This window comes from Eumetopias jubatus, unplaced genomic scaffold (assembly GCF_037043125.1).
Source record: "Eumetopias jubatus isolate StellerSeaLion01/CBP00866 unplaced genomic scaffold, mEumJub1_p1.0 scaffold_3, whole genome shotgun sequence".
Taxonomy (NCBI): Eukaryota; Metazoa; Chordata; class Mammalia; order Carnivora; family Otariidae; genus Eumetopias; species Eumetopias jubatus.
The window spans coordinates 19,151,496-19,162,551 of NW_028274809.1; the positions used below are offsets into that span (position 1 = coordinate 19,151,496).

The 11,056-nt window shown below is 56.7% G+C and overlaps 2 protein-coding genes across 5 annotated transcripts; one reads left to right on the forward strand and one right to left on the reverse strand.

Annotated features, from left to right (window-relative positions):
- Window positions 1–2,236: 2,236 nt before the first annotated feature.
- TUBA4A (tubulin alpha 4a) lies at window positions 2,237–6,043 on the forward strand. Of its 2 annotated transcripts, none has more exons than XM_028092149.2 (4): window positions 2,237–2,317; window positions 4,066–4,288; window positions 4,599–4,747; window positions 4,999–6,043. In XM_028092149.2, exons 1-4 carry the CDS (start codon window positions 2,315–2,317, stop codon window positions 5,968–5,970), a joined length of 1,347 nt encoding a protein of 448 aa, XP_027947950.1. In that variant the 5' UTR covers window positions 2,237–2,314; the 3' UTR covers window positions 5,971–6,043. The 2 variants fall into 2 exon arrangements, with proteins under 2 accessions (XP_027947950.1, XP_027947952.1); XM_028092151.2 differs by lacking the exon at window positions 2,237–2,317 and adding an exon at window positions 2,831–2,957.
- Window positions 6,044–7,507: 1,464 nt separating this feature from the next.
- STK16 (serine/threonine kinase 16) lies at window positions 7,508–10,968 on the reverse strand. Of its 3 annotated transcripts, none has more exons than XM_028092246.2 (8): window positions 10,935–10,968; window positions 10,364–10,553; window positions 9,555–9,774; window positions 9,168–9,301; window positions 8,877–8,997; window positions 8,666–8,761; window positions 8,122–8,243; window positions 7,508–8,006 (listed from the first exon to the last, which is right to left on the reverse strand). In XM_028092246.2, the coding sequence occupies exons 2-8, from the start codon at window positions 10,447–10,449 to the stop codon at window positions 7,868–7,870; spliced, it is 918 nt and encodes a 305-aa protein (XP_027948047.1). In that variant the 5' UTR covers window positions 10,450–10,553; window positions 10,935–10,968; the 3' UTR covers window positions 7,508–7,867. The 3 variants fall into 3 exon arrangements, with proteins under 3 accessions (XP_027948047.1, XP_027948045.1, XP_087877675.1); XM_028092244.2 differs by lacking the exon at window positions 10,935–10,968 and adding an exon at window positions 10,758–10,851; XM_088021549.1 differs by lacking the exon at window positions 10,935–10,968 and having other exon boundaries at window positions 9,555–9,842; window positions 10,364–10,432.
- Between the last annotated feature and the right edge of the window lie 88 nt (window positions 10,969–11,056).

The following is an 11,056-nucleotide window of genomic DNA, read 5'->3' on the forward strand; positions in this document are numbered from 1 at the left end:
CTGTGAAGGTCAAACAAAACAATTCTGAGAGGGAACTTGGTCTTCAGGCTGCCAATTTGCAGCTTCTGGCTTCTTAGAGTTCTATCCTAATTTTATTCCCATCTCTGAAGTGAAACAATTCTTCTGACACACATTTAGCAAATGCTTACTATCTGCTGAGCACTATGCTAGGATCTAGGGACACAAAGATGAATAAGATCCAATCCTTACCTGGAATGAGTTTGCAATTTCTAAGACGGACCTGTACACAAATAACTGCAGCCTGGTATGCTAATGCGCTAAAGAAAACGAATAAGGTGCTCTAAGAATCCATGCAGCTGCTTACGTGGTGCTTTGCTATGTACACATCCCTACATTCATCTGGTCCTCACAATCTGAAGTTATCCCTGTTTCACAAAGGAAGAACCTGAACCTGAAGGTCAAAGGAGTTTAGGGTTTTGCCTGAGAGAGCTCAGGTCTTTTACCATACTCATTCTGCTGAGATTGGGGATGCACAAGGGAAAAAGGAGGGCCTGGGAAGGTCTACAAGAGACCATATGTTCTGTTATCACCAAGGGTCCTTGCTCTGTAGAGACCAGGACCCCACTTCCCAAAGCAGCCTCACTATATGCCCTTGCCACTTTCCATTTTTATGAAAGAGTCTTGTTCTCCGAACCATGTGGCAAGTGCATAGGGAAGAGAGACCTTGTCATGCTTCACTGTGTTCCTTTCCATGCCTTGCCCAAGTAAGGTGTCAATTAGATACTCTGTTGGTAGGAAGTTGCCATTGCCATTATTTTAGCCTACTGTGCTGTCAGACCGCTCTGGTCCTAGGAAACACTATGGTAGGAGAGGCAGGTGAATTTTTTCCAAGGGACCAGCCTGGGAGACAGGTTTCTTCAGGGCATGCCGATGGGTACATGGGGCACTTCCTGATGATTTCCCCAGTGAAGGGAGATAGCTAGAAAATGTAAGGTATGTAAGGGAAAGCAGAAGTAGATGGATAAGAGGTGCCTGCACGGCTCAGTCGATTAAGCAGCTGCCTTCCGCTGGGGTCATACAGGGAGCCTGTATGGGGCTCCCTGCTCAGCGGGGAGTCTGCTTCTCCCTCTGTGCTCCCTCTCCCTCTCCCGCTCTCTCGCTCTCAAATAAATAAATAAATAAATAAAATCTTTAAAAAAAAGTAGATGGAAAAGGCCATTCTTGAAAGAAATGGAAATGACATGTGGAAAGAAGGAATAACTGCTGTTGAAGCCTCCGCCTGAGCGCCAAGGGCGTTAAGATGCCGGTCGCAGATCCCGGCGGGGAACAGGAGAAGATGAGAAAGTCAAAACTCAGCTATGATACCAGAATCTCCACTTTTTTTCCTCATGAGTCAACACACATTTTGATACCTCACAACAATGCAGACAATGTGGAATCACTGTCTCCTTTTCACCGATGAATATGCCAAGGACACAGTGAGGTTAGGTCACCTGCCCAAGGTCACATCGGCAGTCCGGATGCGAATCCGGGTCCCGAGGGCTTCCGCCTAGAGCTCTGGCGGTTCTGGCAGCAGGGAAGCGGGCAGGTGGCGGTGGCGAGGGCTCGCTAATAGTGACGGCGTTGATGACGGGGCCACTGACCCGCGCGCAGCCGGCGAGCCGCGCCAGATTCCTGGGGTCGGCCCTCGCAGACAGGCTGCAGGGCTCAGCTCTGTGGGGTACTCTGAGGGATCGGCACCCTGGGGCTCAGACTGTGCAGCTCCTGGTCCTCGGCCGCCCACAGGCATTGGCGAAGGCCAGCCGTCCCGGCCGAGGACCAGCAGGCCGTGTGTCGCTGTAAGGGGTTTCCCCGGAACTGGCCAGAGCCTCCAGGGAGGCAGGGCGGGGAGGGGGGCACGGGCGAAGGCCCACTGCAGCCACTTCGCAAGGACAGCCTCTACAGCACTCGGCCTAAGTCAGAACACTTGGGCGATGGGCGCCCCCATGACTCAGGTGCAGGCGAGATGCGCCCTGGCACCGCGCCCTGCGCCCCTGCAGTGGAGATCGGGAGCCCAGGGTGTCGGCTCAAAACCTGGAGCGAAGGGCTAAGGTCGGGATCGCTACACCTAACCCAAATCCGACAGGTGAGAGGCCAGGACAGTGCAGGGGGAGGGGACCCGCCCTCACCCCACCCCTCGGGGGCCGCCTACCATTCGGGGGCGTGGCCTCCGGGCCGCTCAGCCCCTAGTGGGCGAGCGCAGCGCGCGGGCCCCGCCCCCTGCCTATAAGAGCTGTGCGGCACTGCAGCTAGCGCAGTTCTCACTGAGACCCGTCACCCGGACTCTACGTGAGACCCACCGCCCGGACTCACCATGGTGAGTGCGGCCCCGCGGGGATCGCGCCCCTCCCCTTATTACCCTTTTCCTTCGGGACCCTCCATCCGACGTTCCCGGTCTCGAGGAGGTGCGAGGGTTTGTGCATTCCCCCACCCCCACTCTCTTCTGGTGACTTTGGCCGAGCCGTGCTGTCCACTTTTGGAGGCTGGGGAAGGGGAATGGAGTGGGGTGGGATTCTTCGCTAGGTGAGAGGAGTCCTTCTGGAAATCGCCTCCTGCTCCGCCAAGCATTTGTGCCCTAACCCTCCTGAAGGGGAGTCGTGATCCCGCGCCCAGTCCTTTCCGCGGATGAGGGAGACCCGCTGGGCTGCCCTCCGCCCCTAGCCTCCCCCCCACCCGGATCCCCGCTCCCTGGATCTGACCGAACACGTGCTTAGCCCAAGAAGGTGGTAGGGGGTCAGATTACTTGGTCCAGCATCCCCTTTTCCTCTTACTGTGTGTGCATCCCTCCTACCCACAGCTCCCCCCCCCCGGTGACTCAGCACCCCGCTTCTGAGCCGGGAGGGGTGGCGGGAATGGGGTTCGGCGTTGTGAGGCGAGCCGGCCCCTCTCCACCCGGAGCCGAGTGAACGGACGGGCAGAGACAGCTGGCGCTGAGCGAGAGCGCCGGCCCAGGCCAGGTTGGGGGGAGGGGAAAGAGGTGTGTGTAGGGGGGTGGTATTTATAGCCCAGGAACCGGGGCCGAAATCCAATCTTCACTTTCGGCTGGGATGTAACTGGAAAGAATCTAGAAGGGGGGCGAATGCAGGGCCCGGGTGCAGGATGGCGCTCACCCTCTGCAGGGCAAGGCGGGTTACCTCTGGGGCCTCACCGCAGGTTCCGCTTCCTTTTCTGGGTATTTGGAAACCGTCACCCCGCCATTTCGGTGTTGGCAAGGGAGGCTGCGCGGGGCCCTGCGCCGCACCACTTTGGCTCTTTAGGGGTTAATTTCAGACTGGCAGGGATGAGCCTAAGGCTGCGAGTGCCCCAGTGCCCACAGCCCTTATTGCCTGTGCCTGCCATCTGCATTCTCTGCTATTTCCGTGAGGGCTGCACGGTGGATGAAGGTGGTGAAGACACCCAGAGTGCGGGGGTGGAGGTGGGGAGAGGAGCCAGCTGGGATTGATCCCCAGAGCCAGATGGGATTTAAAGGTGGGGGAGAGGGCATCCTGATGGTCAGGGTGTGTGGTCAATTGATGCCAGGCCAGAAGGCTGAGACATCTGTCTTCTTTCTTGTGGGAAAGAAAGGGGGAGAGGGTTCTAAGAAATTCTAGTTGTTCCCCTTGAGGGCTTCTGGCTATACACTCATGCCTCTGGAAAACCTGTCCCTTCTCAGGCTGGAGAAGGTGGCTTTGGGAGTAGAAAGCTGGAAACAGCTGAGAAGGTGCGTGTCCTTGTCTGTTACTGCAGTGTCTGCCTGTCTTTCATATGCACTTGCCCTCTCTGTCCTCCCTGAGTGCCTTCTCAGCGTGGCAGGGTCATGTGGAGCCACAGCTCTTACTTGACAAGGTCCCCACAGAGAAGTGGGCTAAGGGATTTGCCCTACTGGGTGGGTGTTTCCAGTTGTTAAGTCCTATGCGGGGGAGCCTGGGCAGGCTACCAGCCTCTTCCGACCTCTGCCCAGCCCCACACCTCCACTTTCGCCAACTGAATCATCCTAGCCGGTAGGTGATAGAGTGGAAGAGAGGCTCATGAGGTGAGGACTGCAGATGTGGGGCTTATGCTGTGTCGCCTCTCTTTATTCCTCAGCGCGAATGCATCTCAGTCCATGTGGGGCAGGCAGGTGTCCAGATGGGCAATGCCTGTTGGGAGCTCTACTGTCTGGAACATGGGATCCAGCCTGATGGGCAGATGCCCAGCGACAAGACCATCGGTGGAGGGGATGACTCCTTCACCACCTTCTTCTGTGAAACCGGTGCTGGGAAGCATGTGCCCCGGGCTGTGTTTGTGGATCTGGAACCCACTGTGATTGGTGAGATGAAGATGGGGTGGAACTGAGGGGAGCAGACTGTGACTCTAAGCTTCTCTCTGGAGAGCTGCTGTCTAGACCTGGCTTTCCTGGTCCTACAAACTCTTTGCCCTGTTTGCAGCTGAAGAAAGGAGGCCGATCGCAGGCTAGCCTGGGTGGCGGGCTCCGGGTTTCTCACACACTGCTATCACAGGCTGGCAGAAGGATGAGCTTTTCCATACATCTGACCGCAGCTGCCACACTGGGGGAGGGAGATCCCTGCTGAGCACAGCCTTGTGGTTTGTGCCCTAATGATGTGTTTGCGCCCTTCCAGATGAGATCCGAAATGGCCCATACCGGCAGCTCTTCCACCCAGAACAGCTCATCACGGGGAAGGAGGATGCTGCTAACAACTATGCCCGTGGTCACTATACCATCGGCAAGGAGATCATTGACCCAGTCCTGGACCGGATCCGCAAGCTGGTGAGAATTTGGGATGGAAGGGAGGGGGCTTTTGAGATGATGCTAATGGTCAGGAACATAGTTTTGTCAGGATCCATTTTGGGGGGGGGTCATCTCTAATTTTATGTGTTCCAGAGCATGCTGCCACTATGAGATACTTTCTAGTATCTGCCTTGAGTCCTGAAAGAGTTTAGGCTTTTGTGGAGCCAGAAGGTAGAGTTTCTCAGGCCCCTGGCCTACCTACACTACTCTTTCTCTTTCCTGCCTTTCAGTCTGACCAGTGCACAGGACTCCAGGGCTTCCTGGTGTTCCACAGCTTCGGAGGGGGCACCGGCTCGGGCTTCACCTCACTCCTGATGGAGCGGCTCTCCGTTGACTACGGCAAGAAATCCAAGCTGGAGTTCTCCATCTACCCCGCCCCCCAGGTGTCCACGGCCGTGGTGGAGCCCTACAACTCCATCCTGACCACCCACACCACCCTGGAGCACTCGGACTGTGCCTTCATGGTAGACAACGAGGCCATCTATGACATCTGCCGCCGCAACCTGGACATCGAGCGCCCCACCTACACCAACCTCAACCGGCTCATCAGCCAGATCGTGTCCTCCATCACGGCCTCCCTGCGCTTCGACGGGGCCCTCAACGTGGACCTGACGGAGTTCCAGACCAACCTGGTGCCCTACCCTCGCATCCACTTCCCCCTGGCCACCTACGCGCCCGTCATCTCTGCGGAGAAGGCCTACCACGAGCAGCTGTCAGTGGCCGAGATCACCAACGCCTGCTTCGAGCCCGCCAACCAGATGGTGAAGTGTGACCCCCGTCACGGCAAGTACATGGCCTGCTGCCTGCTGTACCGGGGCGACGTGGTGCCCAAGGACGTCAACGCCGCCATCGCCGCCATCAAGACCAAGCGCAGTATTCAGTTTGTGGACTGGTGCCCCACGGGCTTCAAGGTTGGGATCAACTACCAGCCCCCCACCGTGGTGCCCGGGGGCGACCTGGCCAAGGTGCAGCGCGCCGTGTGCATGCTGAGCAACACGACCGCCATCGCCGAGGCCTGGGCCCGCCTGGACCACAAGTTCGACCTGATGTATGCCAAGAGGGCCTTTGTGCACTGGTACGTGGGCGAGGGCATGGAGGAGGGGGAGTTCTCGGAGGCCCGGGAGGATATGGCGGCCCTGGAGAAGGATTACGAGGAGGTGGGCATCGACTCCTATGAGGACGAGGATGAGGGAGAAGAATAGAACAGCTGCCTGGAGCCCACTCACTATGTTTATTGCAAAATCCTTTCGAAATAAACAGTCTCCTTGCACGGTTCCTTGTCCCCTCTGTGAGTGCTTGAGCCTCTGCTGCCTTCCCGTCTGTGCTGTGGCCGCCCGCTGCTTCTGCTGCCGCCCTCATTCTTTGCTGCCTATGACCCTTTTCCCTTCTGTGGCTGAAGGTGAGACCTGCCAAGGGGTCCTTGCCAGGCCTAAGGAAACGTGACCCCGGGGACCTTGATGTAAGACCCCGGGGGCGCCCAGGATGGTAGAGAGGAAATGAGGACTGACTCCCGGACCTGTCTGTCCAGCCACAAGCTGTTGAAAGATACAAGTTTTCACTTCCTTTCCAAAGTAGGAGTTTAAGTCTAGCAGTTTCTGTATTTCAGTTAGACTGTTACCCTATTCTTCCTGCTGCTTCTGCATTCACCGACTCTGGAAGCTTGGCCCAGGCACCTCTGTGCGTGATGAGGGCCTGGGAGCGGGGCCGGGCTGGCCCTCAGTTCCTGGGCATAGAGCCTAGTCATGAGCTTGGGGGATGGGAGGGGACAAGGGCGAGCTCCTAGAGTTGTGTGTGTCACTGCACCTCCGAGCAGCTTCGCACAGCTGTCTCTCTTGCTGCATTGCTGGGACCTAGGGCTGTGCCATTAAAAGTCAGGTCGTCTCCCCTCTGTTTGTTCTTTTTTTCTGGCCTCAGCCTCTAAGCTAGCCAGGGGAGCCTCCCACCAGGGCCCTGGGGAAAATTCCAACATTGCTAATAGGCACCCCAGGACCCACATCGACGTCGGCACATGGGGGTGAGCCTGGTTGGGGAAGGGGGGCAGGGGATGAAGCTTCAATCTCCGGAGCAGAAGATGTCAACCCTGCCCTTCCCTCCCCCTCCCTGGTGATTCAGGGACGCAGTGCCCTTCCCTAGGGAACAGGTCTCAAGCCCGGCAAAGGCAGGGCCCCTGTTTACTCAGCAGAGTAGGGCAGGAAAGTGGCAGCTGGATACTGCCACACCACACTGGCCTCATTAATCATTAACCATGTGTGAGCTAGAACCCTCTGGGAGAAACTGTGGGCCAAATGGCTGCCACCTCCACTCCCCTTGCCCCCGGGCTGAGGCTGGGAGAGGCCTGTTAAGTTGCTGTCCAAAAGCTTCCTTAGGTGTCTCCACCCAGAAGCCCTTGCCTGGCAAACCGGCTGGGCTGCTTTGACTCAGCTACCCACTCCTGGGAATGAAGGAAAAAACAAATTGAACAAGTTTCTGGGGAGCCCTGGTCCCAGTTCTGAGCAGAGAAGCCGGCTCGATCCAGAACAGCTTTTAAGTTTTTGACTAAGGCAAGCTAGGAGAAGAATTGCCTCCTTCCAGGTAGCCAGATTTAAGATAAGGACACCTGTCTCCTTAGGCAGAATGACAAAGTCATGCCATTCCTCACTACGCCAGTCCTTCTTCCCTGTCTGTTCCCTTGGAAATGGCAACCAGACCTGGGGCCCCTGGCACCTCTTCTCTCTCACTCCAGGAACAATGAGACCAAGATCCACACCAAGCTGCTTTCACTTTATTCTTCTATTTATACATTCTCCTGCTCCCAGATGTGAAGGCAGACCATGATGTAAGCTCAGCAGTCCTGCTCAGAGCCTTTCTAGGTTCTATCAGTTTCCCTTTCCCCATCTCCCACCCTCATCCACCCCAACTCAGTCAGTCCCTCTGTCCAGTTGTTGCTCTCGGAGATAAGAGAGCAGAAGCAGAGAAATAAGACTGAGTTGACTGTCCCCATCCGCCTGCCCCCAACAACAAGACAGCAGTCCTGGAGAGACTGGACGGAGATTCTAATGAGGGACGGGAGGCTCCTTCCAAGGCACAGGGACCACCTTCTCAACGTGGCCACTGGTTGGTTCAGATCTGGGTGCTGTGCTGGCCCGAAGCTGGGGGCTGCAGTGCCTCTAACCGACTGAGGAGGACAGAAATGGGAGGGCGCTGCTGGGGGTCTACAGTCATCATTGAGGTGAGCAGCTGCCGCAAGGCTGAAGAATGCCTGTGGAAGGAGGCGGGCAGGGTGATCAGAGGGTTCCTATTCCCCGTGCCAAGGTTCCAACTCCGCTAACGTCAGGGAGGAGTATGAAGTGGTGGGTGCCCCCTCTATTGCTCACCTGGGGCTCTGCGGGATGCTGAGTTGGTTCTGCACAGCAAGGGCCACACTGTCACCCTTCTGGAACACCATGTCATATGGGCCTTCCCCAAACATCATGGCATATAGCACGCAGCCTAAGGACTGAGCATAACTTGGTTATTCCTTGACAGGGGACCAATGGAGGTGGTATCTCTCCTCTTAATTTTGTACTAAAAGGTGACTACAGAAGCTAAAAAGAATATGCTGACCTTCAGCCACACGACACCACCAGGGTCCAGAGAAACCACCCGTTAGCTGGAGGCCTCTGCACCCCGTGCCTAGCCACTGCCTTCAGCCCTGACACTTCGCTGTGCTCGCTCTGTTCAAAGGGCAGGATTATACCACTTCCTGAGCAGCTGAGTACAGTGTCAGCGACAGTTCCCAGGAAGGAAGTCGAGGGGGATGGGGACATACACGGTTCCTGGGGCCCCATGCACTCGAACCCAAAGCCCTGCCCCTCTGCCGCGCAGCAGGTACAGAGTAGCACTCCTCCCCACCCATGTGCCCAGCCACACGCTCCTCACCCAGACGTCAGTCCGCTCGTCGATGACACAGTGGCTCTGCACGGAGAAGAGCTCCGGGGCCCGGTAGGAGATGGTGCACCGCTGGGCTGCCCAGTCCTGGAACAGTTCAAACAAGGGGCACAGGTCACAGTTATGTGACCAAATTGGGGGAATGCAAGAGAAAAGGTGGAGGATGCGGAACAGGAGGGCAAAGGAACCTGGACACTCTTACCTGCAGGGCCAGAGCCTGGCGGGAGCCCTCCACATGGATGCAAGCTTGATTCATGGAACCCAAGTCCATTAAAACCGGCTGCCCCTCATCTCCAAGCAAGATATTAGTGGGCTTCAGGTCCCTGTAGGGAAGTGGAAATGACCCATGAGCATCCCTGGATTGGGAGGCTAGAATCCCTGGGGGCAAAAGAATCATGGGGACTGTTCCTTGGGAGGAGAGCAGAGGCCTCTCATTCCTTTTGGTAAGGTTCTTCCTTTCTGCCCCATAAGCACACAGGGCCCTCCCACTGACCTGTGGGCAAAACCTCTGGCATGAATGGCCTCAAGGCCTCTGCAGATACCCAGCAGCAGCTGAAGGATTTGATCTTCAGTCAAGAAGTTGCCTTTGTCCTTCAGCCTTTCTATCTCGTTCCACAGCGTACCCCTCTGCAACACAAGTTTCCCCATAGTTGGACATGTTTTCTGAGCCTCTGCTCCCTCAGCCTGATCCCTTCCCTGTGTCAGAGCCTAGCAACTCTTTCACCACACACACTACACACCTCACAGTCCCACTAGACCCCAAATCTGAAACAGTCAACCCCAGGTCATGGTCTCTGCTTCCTAACATGCTTGGCTACTCACACAGCCCTCGGTAGATGACTCTGTTGCAAGCCCCTCCATTGCCAGGAGACTTTCTGACCTTGAAGAAGGGCAGCAGCAACCAGGCCTCATGTTTAGTGCCCCGCTCCCTCAGACAAGAAGCCACAAGGCGAAGGATGTTGGGGTGACGGAAGAGGCGATGCATGTCTGCTTCTCGTTGGGCCTCCTCCCGATCCTGCTGCTCGTGACACAGGATCCGCTTCAGGGCGTAGAAGTGTCCATCATGTAAGCCCTCCACTAGGTCCACATAGCTGAACCCACTGTGGGCCAAAGGGGTCAGTGAAGGACCACAGTCATCTCCCATACGGCTTGGACCCAGAGGAACTCCCTGGGGAGAAGGGGAGGGGGGTATCTTTCCCAGTTAGCAGAAACCCTCCCAAGATGTGGCTTCAAGAGAAGTCTGAAGATTTTACACTTTGGACTCAAGAGTAGGAACACAGTAATCCCTGGAGGTACTTTGGTCACAATGCACTGCTCTGCACATGACAAATCCTCCATAAATATTACATGAGTAACAGTCAACATTTATCAAGTGCTGGGAACCAGGCACTGGGTGAGATGTTTTATACGCATTATCACATTTAATCCTCACAACTCCATCAGCGACAAAAGACAATTATCTCCGTTAAGCAGATGAAGAAACCATGGCTTTTCAAGGTCACACAAGGTGGATCCAGGAGGCCTGGCTCCAGAATCCACTTTCTTGACTACCGTGTCACTAGGCTCTGTCAGGTGAGCTAAAGGATTAAGGTTAAGAGAATAAAACTTTTGTGCCCCTATCATGTGCAGACTGCTGTCCTTCAATCACCAGAACCCTGGGGACTAGCTAAGTGATTTCCAAACACTCACCCCTCCCCCAGTTTCTGGATGAAGAGGTAGCGCTTATTGTCAATGATGACAGTTCCCCGAGAGCAGACACACAGCGCGTGGCCCATAGTGTCTCAGTCATACTCCTCAAGGGCGGTCTGAGGAGGCCGACAGCTTCGTCCAGGTTAAGTGGGCTCTTCCAGGCGATGCGCTGGGGGCCCAGCGGATCATGCTGGAAGGAAAAGAACAGCAGGGTCGTGGGTCAGGCACGATCCAGACGACCCCTGAAGTACCAATGTGGAGAACTGGCGCCCGGGTCTCGGAACGTAGAGAAAACGGGCTTTGGCGACGCCAGCTCCAAGAAGGCTGGGCTCAGGTGCCTTAAAGCCTCCGGCCACGCAGCGACTGCAAGGCCGCTTCCTCCAACCCAGCCCACCTTTGAGCGGCCCCCGCTCCCACGGCCATCGGGGCGCCACGGCAGAGCAGAGGGTAGTTCGTCGGGGTGCGAGGTCCGGGCCCACCCCCGGCAGAGCCCACCCCCGGGAAGAGCCCACCCCCCGCCTGGGCGCGCAGAGCCGGGGCGGGGGGGAGGCAGCCCGGACTCCCCACTGACCTGGCTCGGGCTGGAGAGAAGCGCCGGGGACCGGAAGAAGTGCATACGTCATCAGGCCGCGCCGGCGTAACGGCCCGCGGTATCCTAGCAACCGCTGGGCATCGGGATAATGTGGGGGCACC